The 16,718-nt window shown below is 45.5% G+C and overlaps 1 protein-coding gene across 4 annotated transcripts in view; it reads right to left on the bottom strand.

Annotated features, from left to right (window-relative positions):
• Nucleotides 1–1,578, bottom strand: part of SPAST (spastin) — a 61,673-nt gene extending 60,095 nt beyond the window's left edge. For all 4 annotated transcript variants that reach the window (XM_060186826.1, XM_060186828.1, XM_060186827.1 and 1 more), the window contains exon 1: nucleotides 922–1,578. In XM_060186826.1, coding sequence (XP_060042809.1) covers nucleotides 922–1,333 — 412 coding nt within the window. In that variant the 5' untranslated portion in view covers nucleotides 1,334–1,578. The remainder of the gene's footprint in view (nucleotides 1–921) is intronic.
• Between the last annotated feature and the right edge of the window lie 15,140 nt (nucleotides 1,579–16,718).

Here is a 16,718-nt window from a genome sequence, read left to right as displayed (position 1 = left end):
ATCCTATGGTTTTGTCAGTTTCCTTTTTATCAATAAAAATTTTTTAAAAATAAAAAGCAGAGCAGGGGGCATGGGCCACACCCCCGCCACAGCCCCCAGGACTGAGCTCCAAAGCTTTATCCAATGCGCCACCTTCCGGGCAGCAGGACAGGGACACTGACTTGAAGTTGTGTTGTAAAATGATATGTGTTAAGTTTATCCTAGCCATTTACTTAACGTTTCCACTTAGGCTACCTTGGGATACTGACTTAATGACATCAAGTCAAGCAGGGGCCAAAGTCTTATACTAAAACAGAAGCCCCCTGAAAAACACTTGAGTCATTAAGTTGATAAAAATGACTTGTTTTCAAACTTAAAAAAATAATAATAAATTGACGCCACCCCAGCTGTAATCATGCAGCTGTTCCTTTCAATATTAAGCCACTCCTTGTTCTTTTTTGTCGTCGTTGTTCCCTCGACACTACAGCACGCTTTCATAAAAAGAGAAGCGATGAAAAGAGAAGAGAAGGGAAGAGGAGAGGAGAGGAGACTTCAGAACAAAGCCCAGCTTCTTGGATATCCAAACCTCTCGGAAAGCCGGCTCGGCGCAAAGCCACACAGTTCGCGACGAGCCGGGCGATCGTCCCGGGGCAGCTGTCACCGCCAGCGCGCCGAGGTCTCCGGGGATCTGGGCAGCGCCGCGGGCACCGAGCACGGCGAGGGGCCAGCAGGGGAGGAGGGTGCATCCCGGGGGGGCAGCCGTGCGAAAAGAGGGCGCCGACGTCGAGGTGCCTCGGCCGGTCCTCCCTTGGGCCCAGGTACCCGCCAGGCCGGCCCCGCCGAAACCCCCGCTCAGGCCTCCGGGCCCCGGCCGGCTCTCCCTTGCCCTCCAGGCCCCCAGCATGTGCCAGCCGCGCTCACCCGCCCGCCCCGGCCCGGCACCTTTGTCGTCCTCGTCGATGCGCAGGGCGATGGAGATGTACTCGAAGGCCTGCTTGTGGAAGGCGCGCACAAGGCTCTCGGCCTCCCCGGCCGGCTCGGGCGGCGGGGCGGCGGCGGCGGCGGCGGGCGGCGCGGCGGCCCCGGAGCTCCTCTTGGCGGCCATGAGGGCGCGCGCCAGGCGCTGGCACAGCCACACGCAGAGGAGCCCCAGGTGCACGGCGACCAGGCGCAGCAGCGCGACGCCGGCGGCCAGCGGCGAGGACGCGGGGCCCGGGTTCCGCTTAGGCGGCGCCGCGGGCCGGGGGGCCGGGCCGGGGGCGGGCGCCGGGCCGGGGGGCGGGCGCCGGGGAGGCACCGGGCTGCGGGCGCCGCCGGAGCCTGACTTCTTTCCTCGTCGGCCGGGAGAATTCATTCACAGCCCCCGCTGCCGCCGCCGCCATAACCCGAGAGCCAGGGCCACCGAGCGGCGGTGGTGGCCCCGGCACGACGAGGGCCCGCGCCCCCCGCCGGTCCCGGGGCTCGGCCCCTCGGCGCGCGGCCCCGCCCCTTCCTCGTTGCCGCCTGTGGCCGGCTGAGAGCGCAACCCCTCTCCGCCTCCTGCGGCCGCCGGCTCGACTCCTGCCCCTCCCTCCGACCCGCGTCCCCTCGGCTGCCGGGCAGCTCGGAGCGGCGGTCTCTCGCGCGCGCACGCGTACGGCCTCCAGTCTTTTTTTTTTTTCTTTCATCCTCAATGCGCAAGCGCACGCCTTAGTCTTTGTTGCCCTGAACACCTAGTGCGCATGTGCTGCGCCCTCCACCTGCGGTCGTTCTACTCCCAGCAGACTACAATTCCCAGCGTACAGCTGCTCGCTTTACATCATATCAGGACGTCGTCCATTGGTGGGGGGAGGGAAGGCCTGAGATCTACCAGGGAGTGTCAATCTTCTCCCAAAAGACTGCGTGATGAGATTGCGGAACTAAGTCTCTTGGCTCTTGTCTGAGTTCAGTCCCCAGCAGCACCTTTACCAGAGTGATATCTGGTTCTTTCTCTCCCTCTCCTCCCATTTTTCTCATTAATACATAAAATATTTATAAAAAGCCTTGGACTGTCACGTTTGATGTCCTGAGTTCAATCCCTGTCATCCTATGTGCTAGAGTGGGGCTTTGGTGTTTCCTCTCTCAGCAAATAAATCTTTAAAAAATAAATAGGGCTGGGGGCCAGGCGGTGGCGCACTGGGTTAAGCGCACATGGTACAAAGCACAAGGACCCGCATAAGGATCCGGGATCGAGCCCCCGGCTGCCCACCTGCAAGGGAATTGCTTCACAAGTGAAACAGGTCTGAAGGTGTCTTTTTCTTCCCCTCCTCTCTCAATTTCTCTCAGTCCTATTCAACAACAACAAGGGCAACAAAATGGGAAAAATGGCCTTCAGGAGCAGTGGATTCATATATATATATATAGTCCAGGAGGTGGTGCAGTGGATAAAGCATAGGATTCTCAATCATGAGGTCCTGAGTTCAATCCCCAGAGTGATGTCTGGTTCTTTCTCTCCTTCCTCCCATCTTTCTTATGAATAAATAATTTTTTGATTTTTTATTTATACAATTTATAAAATACCTACAACACTGCTTCACCGAGAATGAAGCTTCACTCCTGCAGGTGAGAACTGGGTTTAAACAGGGTCCTTGAGTATCTTAACACATGTGCTTAGATGCATCACTACATGGCCCAACCATTATTTTTCTAAACTATAACTTTTTTACTTGGTTAAGACAGCCCAATAGTAGAATGCTTCTGGAGTCAGACAGATTTCACTACTCCACCAATTTACCTTGGACTGGTGACTCAGCTTCCACATTTCTGGGGCAATTATTCACACCTTCTACTGCAGAGTAGTAGGCAGTTCCTGGAACACAACTGCTGCTTGATATTGGTTGAAGTCTTGTTCTCCCATGTCTACAGATATCACACTCCAATATCTACATATCACACTCCAACTGAAGGGGGTTGAGCATACATGTTACAATGCAAAAGAACCGGGGTTCAAGCCCCCAGCCCCCACCTACAGGGGGCAAGCTTCATGAGTGATGAAGCAGTATTGCAGGTGTCTCTCACTCTCTATCAGTCCTTCTCTTTCAATTTCTCTTTATCGAATAAATAAATAAATAAATGATTTTTAAAAATAATAATCCAACTGAAATAAATTGCTGGCACATTTCTTAGTATTACTTGTCCCTTTCCAAGTCATCCTTTCACTTAGAATTGCTTTTTTTTTAAATAGAATTTATTTTTTTTAATTTTTTAAAAATATTTATTTTATTTATTTATTCCCTTTTGTTGCCCTTGTTGTTTTATTGTTGTAGTTATTATTGTTGTTGTCGTTGTTGGATAGGACAGAGAGAAATGGAGAGAGGAGGGGAAGACAGAGAGGAGGAGAGAAAGATAGACACCTGCAGACCTGCTTCACTGCCTGTGAAGCGACTCTCCTGCAGGTGGGGAGCCGGAGTTCGAACCGGGATTCTTATGCCAGTCCTTCTTCTTCTAGCATTTGCCCTTCTTCCGTAGCCAGTCAACAGCGTCAGGTTGAAAGCTGTCAGGAGCTGCTTGTTGCTGGCTTTGAAAGTGACTGGGAAGGATCGTCAGTTTCCCCAATGAATGGGTCCTCACGGGATGCACCACGAGAAGGTCGATCCAATGCATCCGGGTCCTTGTGCTTTGCGCCACCTGCGCTTAACCCGCTGCGCTACAGCCCGACTCCCTAGAATTGCTTTTCTACAAGAAAAGAATCTGGGAGGAGGAAGCTTGTTCTACAAGTGGTAGAACAATGCTGCAGGTGTCTCTCCTTTTCTGTGTCTCTGTGTCCCTCCTTCTCTCCCTCTCTATCTCTCCAAGAGAGCATGAATGAAAGTTCCAAGACTTCTTGAAATCTAAAATTCAGGGGTCACGTGGTGGCACACCTGGTTGAGTGTACACATTACTGTGTGCAAAGACCCAGGTTCAAGCCCCCCCCAGTCCCTGGTCTCTACTTACAGGGGAAGCTTCACAAGGGGTGAAGCAGGGCCGCAGGTGTTTCTCTTCCTCTCTTCCTCTATATCTCCCTGTGTCCTCTCTATCTCTCTGTCTCTATTCTAAATAAATAAATAAAATATTTTTAAAAGACTAAAATGCAGAGTTTCACAACATGACTTCTGTTATTTCTGCTGCATACTGATGTCAAAGCAAGTCACAAGATCAGCTCCCATACAAGCAAGGAGAAAATAAGTTCTGTGTCTTTGTTTTAATTATAAATTTATTTTACTCATTACATATGAGAGAGAGAGAGAAAGCAATAAAGAAGTTTCACAAATGACAGAGAGATGGCAAGAGAAGCCAGATGACTGTCCTGGTACATGTGACAGGAACCTCAAGCATGCAAGCCCAGTGCTTTACCAGTTGAGCTATCTCCCCGGACACAAGTTATGCATCTTGACAGAGGAAATACAAGTTCATATACAAAGGGGTGTATGTAGATATAGATGGCATCACTGTGATCATCACTCCAGTAAACTAACAGTTCAGTTGCCTTTTACCTCCCATTTGGATAGATTGCTCATCTAAGAAAATGTGTTGGTGGGACTTGGTAGTGGTGCACCTGGTAGAGGTCATATGTTACAAGGCACAAGGACCCAGGTTTGAGCCCCCAGTCCCCACCTGCAGGGGGATGCTTTGCAAGTGGAAGAAGGTCCTCAGGTGTCTCTCTGTCTCTCTTCCTCTCTATCTCGCCCTCCCCTCTAGTTTTCTGATGGTCTCTACGAATAAATAATGATAATAATAAAAAATTTTAAAAGAGTTAAGCCCTTTTTGGCGCAAAGCACAAGGACCAGCGTAAGGATCCCAGTTCAATCTCCCGGCTCCCCAACTGTAAGGGGAGTCGCTTCACAGGCGGTGAAGCAGGTCTGCAGGTGCCTATCTTTCTTTCTCTCCCTCTCTCTGTCTTCCCCTCCTCTCTCCATTTCTCTCTGTCCTATCCAACAACGACGGCATCAATCACAACAGCAATAATAACTACAACAATAAAACAACAAGGGCAACAAAAGGGAATAAATAAATATTTACAATATATATTTAAATAAAAAATTTAAAAGAAAAGAAAATGTTTTGAGGATGGGTTATGCGAAGAGACATTCATGCCTGAGGCTCTCAATCCCCCACACCACCATAAGCCAGAGCTGAGCAGTGCTCTGGTTAAAAAATAAAAAATGTTTTGATAACTCATAAAACCTTGGTTTCAATCTCAAGGAAAATTAGCATATCTAAATGTTAGGAGATGAAGACAGAAACGATAATAATTATTATTACTATTAGCTACTATATATTTTTTCTAATATATTTTTGAACCCATATAGTCAGCTAAGAAGTTTAATTTCTTTTCTTTTTTTCCCTTTATTGGGGGGATTAATGGTTTACAGTAAAAAATTTGAGTTTACTCTTTTTATTTTTCTTTACCAGAGCACTGATCAGCTAGCTCTGGTTTATGGTGGTGTGGGGACTTGAACTTAGGACTTTGAAGCCTCAAGATGAGAGTCTTTTTTTTTTTTTTTAATTTATCGGATAGAAACAGCTAGAGGGAAGGGGGAGATAGAGAGGGAGAGGAACAGAGAGATACCTGCAGCACTGCTTCACCACTAGCAAAACTTCCTCCCAGCAGATGGGGACGTGGGGACGTGGGGACAGGGGCTGGAATCTGAGTCCTTGCACATTGTAACATGTGCACTCAATCAGGTGCACCACCATCCAACCCTAGGATAAGAGTCTCTGTATTACCATTACGCTATCTACCCTGGGGCTCGGGGCTCCGGCTCGATGCCTGTACTAGGAATCCACTGCTTCTGCGGCCACTTTTGGATAGGACAGACAGAAATTGAGAGGAGAGGGGAAGATAGAGAGGGAGAGAGAAAGACACCTGCAGACCTGTTACACTGCTTGTGAAGGGACCCTTCTGCAGGTGGGGAGCTGGGGGCTCGAACTAGGATCTTTGTGTGGGTCCTTGCGCTTGTACTATATGTGCTTAACCGGGTGCACCACCACCCACCCACCCCTCTTTTTTTTAAATTTATTCCCTTGCATGGAATTTTTATTTTATTTATTTATTTTTATTTTGGATGAGATAGAGAAATTAAAGGGAGGGAGGAAACTATAGGACAGAGGTGAGAGATTGTCCTGCAGAACTGTTTCCTCGCTCACCAAGCTTCCCCAGTGCAGGTGGGGACCAAAAGTCTGAACCTGGATCCTTGTGCTGTGTAATGTGTGTGCTCCACCAAGAGCACCTTCTGCCTCTTAAGGTGATTTCCTGTTTAAATTTGTCTTCTGAACTGACCTTGTTCTAAATTTGTCTCAAGAAGAAAAGTAATGCCTAGATGTTACCATATCTTAGTTTTATAATCTGCTCAGACTGCCACTAGTCATTCAGACTATCATGTAACCACCTCCCAATTTGGGGATGGTAAGAATTTGCAAGAAACTTAATCTTGAGCAGAATTGGGGTCAGTTTCCTCAGGACAAAAAGGAGAAGCTGAGCACTGTGCTAACTAATCCAGGACATTCAGTCACTTTATCACTTTATTTATTTATTTACTTATTTTTTTCCCCAGAGCACTACTCAGCTCTGGCCTACGGTGGCAGTGGTGAATACTGAATCTGAGACTATGGGACCTCAAGGTATGAGAATCTCTTTGCATCAATATTATGCTGTTTCCCCCATTCCACTTCACTGATTAATTTGTCAACATCCCACTACCAAATGACTTTGTGGATTTTTCAGTTCTGCATTCCTTTTTTTTTTTTTGCTTCCAAGGTTATTGCTGGGGCTTTGCCTGCACTACAAATCCACTGCTCCTGTGGCCACCATTTTTAATTTTTTGGATAAGACAGAAATTGAGAGGGGAGGGGAAGGGAAGATAGAGGGCATGAGAGACAGAGCCACCTGCAAACCTGCTTCACTGCTTGTGAAGCATGCCCCCTGCAGGTTGGGAGCCCCAGGACTCAAACCAGGATCCTTGCACAGGTCATTGTACTTAGTACGATGTGCACTTAATCCAGTGTGCCGTCACCCAGCCCCCTTGCCTTTTTATTTGTTTGTTTAAAGACTGTATTTATTTATTAATGAGAAAGATAGGAGGAGAGAGAGAAAGAACCAGACGTCACTCCGGTACATGTGATGTGGGGAATTAAACTCAGGACTTCAGGCTTGAGAGTCCGAGGCTTTAACCACTGTGCCACCTCCCGGACCACACCCCTTTGCCTGCTTTAAAATTATTTATCATTTATTTTGATAGGGCAGATAAACTGAGAGTGGAATGAGATATAGAAAGGGAGAGAGAGAGAGGGAGTCCAGCGGTAGCGCACCGGGTTAAGTGCGCAAAGCAGAAGGACGGGCTGAAGGATCCCAGTTTGAGCCCCCAGCTCCCCACCTATAGGGGGTTGCTTCACAGGTGGTGAAGCAGGTCTGCAGGTGTCTATCTTTCTCTCCCTCTTTGTCTTCCCCTCCTCTCTCCATTTCTCTCTGTCCTATCCAACAACGACGACATCAATAACAACAATAACAACTACAACAACAATAAAAAACAAGAGCAACAAAAGGGTGTAATGCCCAACAAAAATAAATAATATAAAAAAATAAATATAGGGGCCAGGTGGTGGCACACCTGGTTGAGCGCACATGTTACAGTGTGCAAGGACCCAAGTTCAAGCCCTTGGTCTCCACCTGCAGGGGGAAAGCTTCATAAGTGGTGAAGCAGTGCTGCAAGTGTCTCTCTGTCTCTCTCCTCTATTACTCCTTCCCTCTCAATTTCTGACTGTCTCTATCCAACAAATAAAGATTAAAAAAATTTTTTAAAATAAATAAATAAAAATAAATATTAAAATAATATAATATAAAAAAATACTTAAAATTTTTTTTAAAAAAAGGGAGTCGAGCGGTAGCACAGAGGGTTAAGTGCACTTGGCGCGAAGTGCAAGGACCGGCAAAAGGATCTCGGTTCGAGCCCGGGCACCCCACCTGCAGGGGAGTCGCTTCACAGGCGGTGAAGCAGGTCTGCAGGTGTCTTTCTTTCTCTCCCTCTCTCTGTCTTCCCCTCCTCTCTCCATTTCTCTATGTCCTATCCAACAACAATAACATCAATAAAAACAACAACAACAAATAACTGCAACAATAAACAAGGGCAACAAAAAAGGAATAATTTTTTTAAAAAGAACAAAAATTAAAAAAAAATTTTATTTTATTTTATTTTTTATTTTATTTATTCCCTTTTGTGGCCCTTGTTGTTTTATTGTTGTAGTTATTATTATTGTTGCTGTCGTCGTTGTTGGATAGGACAGAGAGAAATGGAGAGAGGAGGGGAAGACAGAGAGGAGGAGAGAAAGACAGACACCTGCAGACCTGCTTCACCGCCTGTGAAGTGACTCCCCTGCAGGTGGGGAGCCGGGGCTCGAACCGGGATCCTTATGTCGGTCCTTGTGCTTTGCGCCACCTGCGCTTAACCCGCTGCGCTACAGCCCGACTCCCACAAAAAATATTTTTAAAAAAGAGAAACTGAGACACCTGCAGCGCTGCTTCACTGCTTTTGAAACTTTTTCTCTGTAGGTGGGGTTTGGGGGTTTGAACCTAGGTCTTTTTTTTTTTTTTTTTTTTTTTTTTAGTTATCTTTATTTGTTGGATAGAAACAGTCAGAAATTGAGAGGGGGAGATAGAGAAGGAGAGAGACAGAGAGACACCTGCAGCCCTGCTTCACCACTCGCAAAACTTCACCCAGCAGGTGGGAACCAGGGGCTCGAACCTTGGTTCTTGTGCATTGTAACATGTGCACTCAACCAGGTGCACCATTACCCAGCCCCCGAACCTGGGTCTTTAAGCATGGCCATGTGCGTGTTCAACTGGGTGTGCCAGTGTCTGACCCTCAATTATTATTTATTTATATACCATTATTTATTTATTTATTTTATTATCTATTTTTTGATAGGAGAGTGAGCAATTGAGGGAACAAAGAGGAAGAAAGAGAGACACCTAAAAAAAAGTAAAGTGGTCCGGGAGGTGGTGCAGTGGCTAAGGCACTAGACTCTCAAGCATGAGGTCCTGAGTTCGATGCCCCGGCAGCACATGTACCAAAGTGATGGCTGGTTCTTTCTCTCCTCCTATCTTTCTCATGAATAAAAAAATAAATTAAAAAAAAAAAAGTAAAAAAGGGCGAAGGAGATAGCTTAATGGTTATGCAAAGAGACTCTCATGCCTGAGGCTTTGAAATACTGGTTCAATCCCCCCACCACCATAAACCAGAGCTGAGCAGTGCTCTAGGAAGAAAGAGAGAGAGACAGAGACAGAGACAGAGACAGACAGAGACTTGCAGCACTGTTTCACCACTTGTGAAGTTCCCCCCTTGCTAGGTGGGGACTGAGGGCTTAAACCTGGGTCTTTGCACATGGTAACATTCCTTCAACTGGATGAGCCACCACCCAACCCATTTACTTACATTCTAAGGAACTCCCAGTGCCTTCAGCCTGAGCGATGCTGGAAGAATTAATGTAGGGTTGGATGGGGGTAGGTAGCATAATGGTTATGCAAACAGACTCTCTTGCCTGAGCTCCAAAGTCCCAAATTCAGTCCCCCACAACAACATACGCCAGAGCTGATCAGTGTCCCAGTAATAATAATAATAATAATCTTTTAAAAATTTTTAGCAGGTCTTGGTGGTGGCGCGTCTGACTGAGCACACACATTGTAGTGCACAAGGACCTGGGTTCAAGTTCCCCGTCTCCATCTGTAGGGGGGAAACTTCACAATGGCTGAAATAGTGCTGCAAGTCTCCCTCTCTCTCCCTCTCTCTCTCTCTTTCTTCTTTCTCTCTCTCAACCAGAGCACTGTTTAACTCTGGCTAAGGGAATTGAATCTTGGACTTCGGAACTTCAGGCATTGACCCCCAATAATAGATTTAATGGACCACTTCTCAATTAGGAACAAAAAAGGGGTGTAGCTGGTGGCATAGCTGGTTGAGCACAAAGACCTTAGTTCAAGCCCCCCAATAGTCACCTGCAGGGGGAGGCTTCATGAATGGTGAGGCAATGCTGCAGGTGTCTCTCTCTCTCTCTCTCTCTATCTCCCAACTCTCCCCTCAATTTCTGTCTCTATCCAAAAAAAAAACTTAATAAATAAATAAAATTTTTATTTAAAAAATGATAAAAAAAAAAAGAAAAAAAAATGGTGGGGGACCAGGTGATGGTGCACCTAGTTGAGTGCACATGTTACCATATGAAAGGACTCAGGTTCAAATCCCTCATCCCCCACCTGCAGGGGGGAAAGCTTCAGGGGTGGTGAGCAGGGCTGCAGGTATCTCTCTGTCTCTCTCCCTCTCTATCTCCCCCACCCCTCTCAATTCCTCTCTGTCTCTATCTAATAATAAGTAAATAAATATTTATTTTTATATTTATTTATTCCCTTTTGTTGCCCTTGTTTTTTATTGTTGTAGTTATTATTGTTATTATAGATGTCGTTTTTGTTAGATAGGACAGAGAGAAATGGAGAGAGGAGGGGAAGACAGAAAGGGGGAGAGAAAAATAGACACCTGCAGACTTGCCTCACTGCTTGTGAAGTGACTTCCCTCAAACCGTGATCCTTACACTGGTCCTTGCACTTTGCACCATCTGCGCTTAACCTGCTGTGCTACCGCCCAACTCCAAATAAATATATTTTCAAAATGGTGACTGATAACTGATTTTGAAAAGGGCAAAAAGGAGAACCAGGTGGTGGTGCATCTGGTTAAGCACACACATTATAGTGCACAAGGATGCAGGTTCAAGCCCTTGATCCCTGTCTACAGAGGGAAAGTTTCATGAGTGATGAAGCAGGGCTGCAACAGTCTCTCTCCTTCTTTATCCCCCCCATCTCAGTTTCTGTCTCCATTCAATAATGAAAAATTAAGTTAAAATATATTAAAAAGAGAAAAAAGAAAAAAAAAAAACAAATTAAAAAATATGGATAGTGGGTGAGGTAGATAGCATAATGGCTATGCAAACAAACTCTCTCTTGAAGCTTGAGACTCCAAAGTCCCAGATTCGATCCCTTGCACCACCGTAAACCAGAGCTGAGCTGAGTTCTAGTAAAAAAAAAAAAAAAAAAAAAGTGAATGAGCACATGATTTTGAAATCATAGTAGGTGAAAGAGAATTAATTGCTATCTAGCCTGCTCAACTTGATCTCTCAAGCTATGAAGCAGAACCAGTTAGTACAGAATATTATTAGTAGCACATATGTATGTGTATGTATGGATGTATCTTTAGCATTCTCTGTGCTGCACTGATCTGGGATGGCCTCTTCAGAGAGAAAAAGATATGTGGCCCACAGTACAGAGACATCCCCCAGTGCCATGGAGGTTGGCACCTGGGACTCATGCATGGCAAAGCAGGCACTTTCACAGATGAGCTATCTCAGAATTCTTATTTTATTTTATTTTTAAGAATTTATTTATTTATTCATGATAAAGACAGGAGAGAAATAACCAGACATCACTCTGGTACATGTGCTGCTGGGGCATCGAACTCAGGACCTCATGGTTGGGAGTCCAATGAGCCACCTCCTGGACCACAGAATTCTTATTTTATTTATGTTTCTAAATATTTTATTTTAATCGCCTTCTCTCTCCCTCTCCTTCTCCCTCTCTCCCCCTCTTTCTCTCTCTCTCTCACAAACACACACACACACACACAAAGAAAGACACAGAGAGAAAGAAAGAAAGAAAGAAAAGAAAGAAAGAAAGAAAGAAAGACAGACCAGAGCATTGATCAGCTCTGGCTTACGAGGACTGAACCTGAGAATTAGGAGCCTCAGGCATGAATGTCTTTGCAGAGAAATAACGATGTTGTCCCCTCAGCCCTATATCAGAAATTTATTTTAATTTGTTAAAGGGTGGTTGCGAAATATTCACTACCTTTTTTTAAATTTTTATTTATGTATTATTGGATAGAGACATGGAGAAATCAAGAGGGAAGGGGGAGATAGAGAAGGGGAAAAGAAAGACACCTATAGCCCTGCTTCAACACCCATGAAGATTAACCGCCCCCAATACCCACAGGTAGGGTCCAGGTGCTTGAACCTGGATCCTTGCACATTGTTACATGTGTACTCAACCAGGTGCGCCACCACCTGGCACCAAAACCAGAATTTTAGATGAGTATAGGACACACACACACACACACACACACACACACACACACACACACCTTGATAATCCAGAATGGCATGGCAGTGTAATTATCAGGTGTGCATGTATTCAATAAACACCCTAAACAGAGTACTAGGGAACACTGACTGACTGCTATAATTCTCTGGTATAGAGAGAGTGCTCACTGGTGGGAATTGCTAGTGAGGCCCAACAAGAGGGCCTGCTGCCTGACCCCACAGTAAGCCAAAACCTGTACTAAGGAGACAGCGTAACTATTATGCCAAAAGATCTTTGTGCATAAGGCTCCAAAGTCCTAGGTTCAATCCCCAGCACCACCATAACCAGAGCTGAGTAGTGTTCTTGCCTCTCTGTCACTCATTAAAATATGGCAAATAGAATGTATTTGTTTTCCTTTTTTGTTGCTTTTGTTTTTATTATTGTTGTGGTTATTATTATTGTTGTTGCTAGATAAGACAGAGAGAAATGGAGAGAGGAGGGGAAGACAGAGGGGGGGAAAGAAAGATAGACGCCTGCTGACCTGCTTCACCACTTGTGAAATGACAACCCCTCACCCCGCAGGTGGGGACGGGATCCTTAAGCCGGTCCTCAAGTTCCACGCCATGTGCGCTTAACCCGCTGCAGTACAGCCCAAGCCCTAGAATATATTTATTATTTTTTATATTTATTTATTTATTCCCTTTTGTTGCCCTTGTTCTTTTATTGTTGTGGTTACTGATGTCGTCGTTGTTGGATAGGACAGAGAAATGGAGAGAGGATGGAAAGACAGAGAGGGGAGAGAAAGATAGACACCTCCAGACCTGCTTCACCGCCTGTGAAGTGCCTCCCCTGCAGGTGGGGGGGGGGGGCTTGAACCGGGATCTTTAAGCCAGTCCTTTCGCTTTGTGCCACGTGTGCTTAACCCGCTGCACTACAGCCCGACCCCCTAGAATGTATTTATTTTTAAAAAAGAAAAAATGAGGGTGCAGATAGATAGCATAATAGTTACATGTAAAGAGACTCTCAAAATCTGAGACTCCATAGTCCCCCACACCACCATAAGCCAGAGTTGAGCAATGCTCTGGGAAATAATTAACTGATTAATTAATTAACTAATTATTTAAAAATAGAGAGGGAAAGGAAGCAAGCCAAAGCCTGCCACACCAGCTTTTACATACGAGAGATCTGGTTCACTGCACAGCCCCAGGCTGGAGTAAGTTAAGTCAGATCATGCCCCTCTTATCCTGAGTGCCAGCTTTTACACAGACAGGGGTGAGGGCGGGCAGGAAGGGGGGGACAATCAGGGAAGGGTGAAAGACCCTAAATCTTCAGTCTCTGATACCCAGGACTCTACCCTCAGAAGAAAGCCTGTAGGGAGAGGGGGGCGCCTGTAGAACTTGAAATGGAATTGGTGTATTGCACCAAAGACTCTGGGGTGGGTGGGTGGGGAGAATACAGGTCCAAGAAGGATTCAGAGGACCTAGCGGGGGTTGTATTGTTATATGGGAAACTGGGGAATGTTATGCATGTACAAACTATTGTACTTACTGTTGAATGTAAAACATTAATTCCCCAATAAAAAAAAATTGGAAAAAAAAAAGATCCTGCTATTCAGACTTTCAAGATTAATCCCCACTGTTAAAAGCCAATGCTCTCTGGCAGATTGATGTGACTCACCTGCCCATGTTTGGTAAACAAAAATATGTTTGTTTGTTTTTTTCTCAATTGGTACTTTTTCTAAATTTATGTGGGCTACAGCTCAAACAGGAAAAAGCTCAAAAATCTTATGAGCCATATGCTCTCCTGTTTTGCTTCAATAGACATATCCATTCCATGTATTTTTGTTCCCTTTAGAACATCATTCTCATTACAGTATTCCCTATACTATAACCCTTAAGCTCAATTAAATAAAAAAGAAGGGGAATGCACCCCCCAATATTCAGTTGGCTAAAGTGTCAATGAAGTAACTATACTAAACCTTCTTAAAAAAAAAAAAAAAGAAAGAAAGAAAAAAGAAATAAACATAACTCACTGCCCTCTACCGGGCATGTCTCATTCTTGGTTACACTCCAGCTGTGTAACACTGGAGAGCTGAAACACTGGAGAGTTGAAACATGAACTTTTAGTAACAACTTATCTCATTTAACATAACTCCTCCAAGTTTCATCCAGGCTGAAGCAAAGGACTTTATCATTTTTGATAGCTGATATACATATATCACAACATTTTTAGCCACTCATCTGTAGTTGGATATCTGAGTTATTTCCAAGAATGGGCTATTACAAATTGTGCTGCTTCTATGAACACAGCTATACAAATATCTCTTTAGATGCATGTGTTTGCTTCCTTGGATATATCCCCAGGAGAGGAGTTGATAGCTCATAGGGAAGGCCCATTTCTAGTGTTCTGAGAAGTTTTCAGACTGATTTCCACAGGGATTTAACCAATTTGCATTCCTAACAGCAGTGTAGACGGGCACTCTCTCAGGGGAACAGGTGGTAGCGCAGCAGGTTAAGCCCACATGGTGCGAAGCACAAGGACCTGCATAATGATCCGGGTTCGAGTCCTCAGCTCCCCACCTGCAAGGGGTCATTTCTCAAGTAGTGAAGCAGATCTGCAGGTGTCTTTCTCCCCCTCCTCTGTCTTCCCCTTCTCTCTGGATTTCTCTCTGTCCTATCTAACAATAAGGACAGGAATAAAAACACTAATAACAACAGTGATAAACAAGGGCAACAAAAGGGAAATAATAGCTTCCAGGAGCAGTGGATTTGTAGTGTAGGCACAGAGGCTCAATAACTCTGGAGGCAAAAAAAAAAAAAAAAAGGCTGGGACTGGGGAGATAGCATAATGTGTATGCAAACAAACTCTCAGGCCTGAGGCTATTAAGTTCCAGGTTCAATCCCCTCACACCACAAGCCAGAGCTGAGCAGTGCACTGGTAAAAAATAAATAAGGGGTCAGGCAGTAGCTCAGTGGGTTAAACTCAATGGGTTAAGCACACGTGGCGCAAAGCGTGGGGACCCGCGGAAGGATCCAAGTTCCAGCCCTCAGCCCCTCACCTGCAGGGGAGTCGCTTTACAGGTGGTAAAGCAGGTCTGTAGGTGTCTGTCTTTCTCTCTCCCTTTCTGTCTTCCCTTCCTCTGTCCATTTCTCTGTCCTATCCAACAACACCACCAATAACAATGATCATAATAACCACAACAATGGTAAAACAACCAGGGTAACAAAGGGGAAAAAATGGCACTGGATTTGTGGTGTAGGTACCAAGCTCCGGTAATAACCCTGGAGACAAAAAAATAAATAAATAAAAGTAAAATAAAGGGAGTCGGGCTGTAGCACAGCGGGTTAAGCGCAGGTGGTGCAAAGCACAAGTACCGGCATAAGGATCCCGGTTCGAACCCCGGCTCCCCACCTGCAGGGGAGTCGCTTCACAGGCGGTGAAGCAGGTCTGCAGGTGTCTATCTTTCTCTCCCCCTGTCTTTCCCTCCTCTCTCCGTTTCTCTCTGTCCTATCCAACAACGACGACAACAACAATAATAACTACAACAATAAAACAACAAGGGCAACAAAAGGGAATAAATAAATAAAATATTTTAAAAAAAAGGAAAAAAAGGAAAATAAAATAAAACCTATCTACTATCAAGTGTTTGGGGAGAGGGAGATGGCACAGTGGATAAATCATTGGACTCAAGCATGAGGTCCCAGGTTCAGTCCCTGGCAGCACATGTACCAGAGTGATGTCTAGTTCTTTCTCTCTTCTCCTTTTTAAAAAAATTTTTTTTATTATCTTCATTTATTTTTAATATTTTATTTATTTTTAGTGCAAGAGGGATACAGAGAGAAAGTTGGAGAGGTGCTGGGTGGTGCTGGGGACTGAACCTGGGACTTTGGAGCCTCAGGCTTGAAAGTCTTTTGCATAACCATTATGCTGTCTCTCCAGCCCTTTATTTATTGGATAGAGACAGCCAGAAATTGAGAGGAGGAAGGAAGCTAGAGAGGGAGAGAGACAGAAAGACACCTGCAGACCTGCTTCACTACTCGCAAAGCTTTCCCCCTGCAGGTGGGGACGGGGGCTCGAACCAGGGTCCTTGTGCACGGTAGCACGTGAGCTCAACCAGGTGCGCCACCACCCGGCCCTTCTTCTTCTAGCTTTCGAATAAATATATAAAACTAGAAAGAAAAAAAAGGCGAGTACATCTTGCTCATTTAGTTAAAAATGTCAGGAAGCATCTTAATCCCAGAGATTCAAGGACTCCCCAAATTTTGTGTGTCTCCTCTTTTGGCCTTAGAGCCAAATATGTGCTCTTTCTCCAGGAAAGCTCAGCCAGGAGCTCCGGTTGTTATTATTAATATATATACACATATACACACACATACATATATATATATATATATATATATATATATATATATTTTTTTTTTTTTTTTTTTTTTTTTTTTGCAAGACCCACCCAGCTTAGGTAGGAAAAGACTCTCTGGGACTCTGTCGGGCCTACCCAGCCCCAGGTCGCCCACAGGACGTGCCCGCCCCGCAGCCCGCGGCCCAGGCTGTGCGGCCCAGGCTGTGTGGCCCGGGCTCTGTGGCTCTCGGCGCGGCCCAGAGGCTGCGAGGCGTTCTGCGCAGGCGCAGCACG

Source organism: Erinaceus europaeus, chromosome 3 (genome assembly GCF_950295315.1).
Source record: "Erinaceus europaeus chromosome 3, mEriEur2.1, whole genome shotgun sequence".
In the NCBI taxonomy this organism is placed as follows: Eukaryota; Metazoa; Chordata; class Mammalia; order Eulipotyphla; family Erinaceidae; genus Erinaceus; species Erinaceus europaeus.
This window is presented reverse-complemented; position numbering and strand designations above follow the sequence as displayed.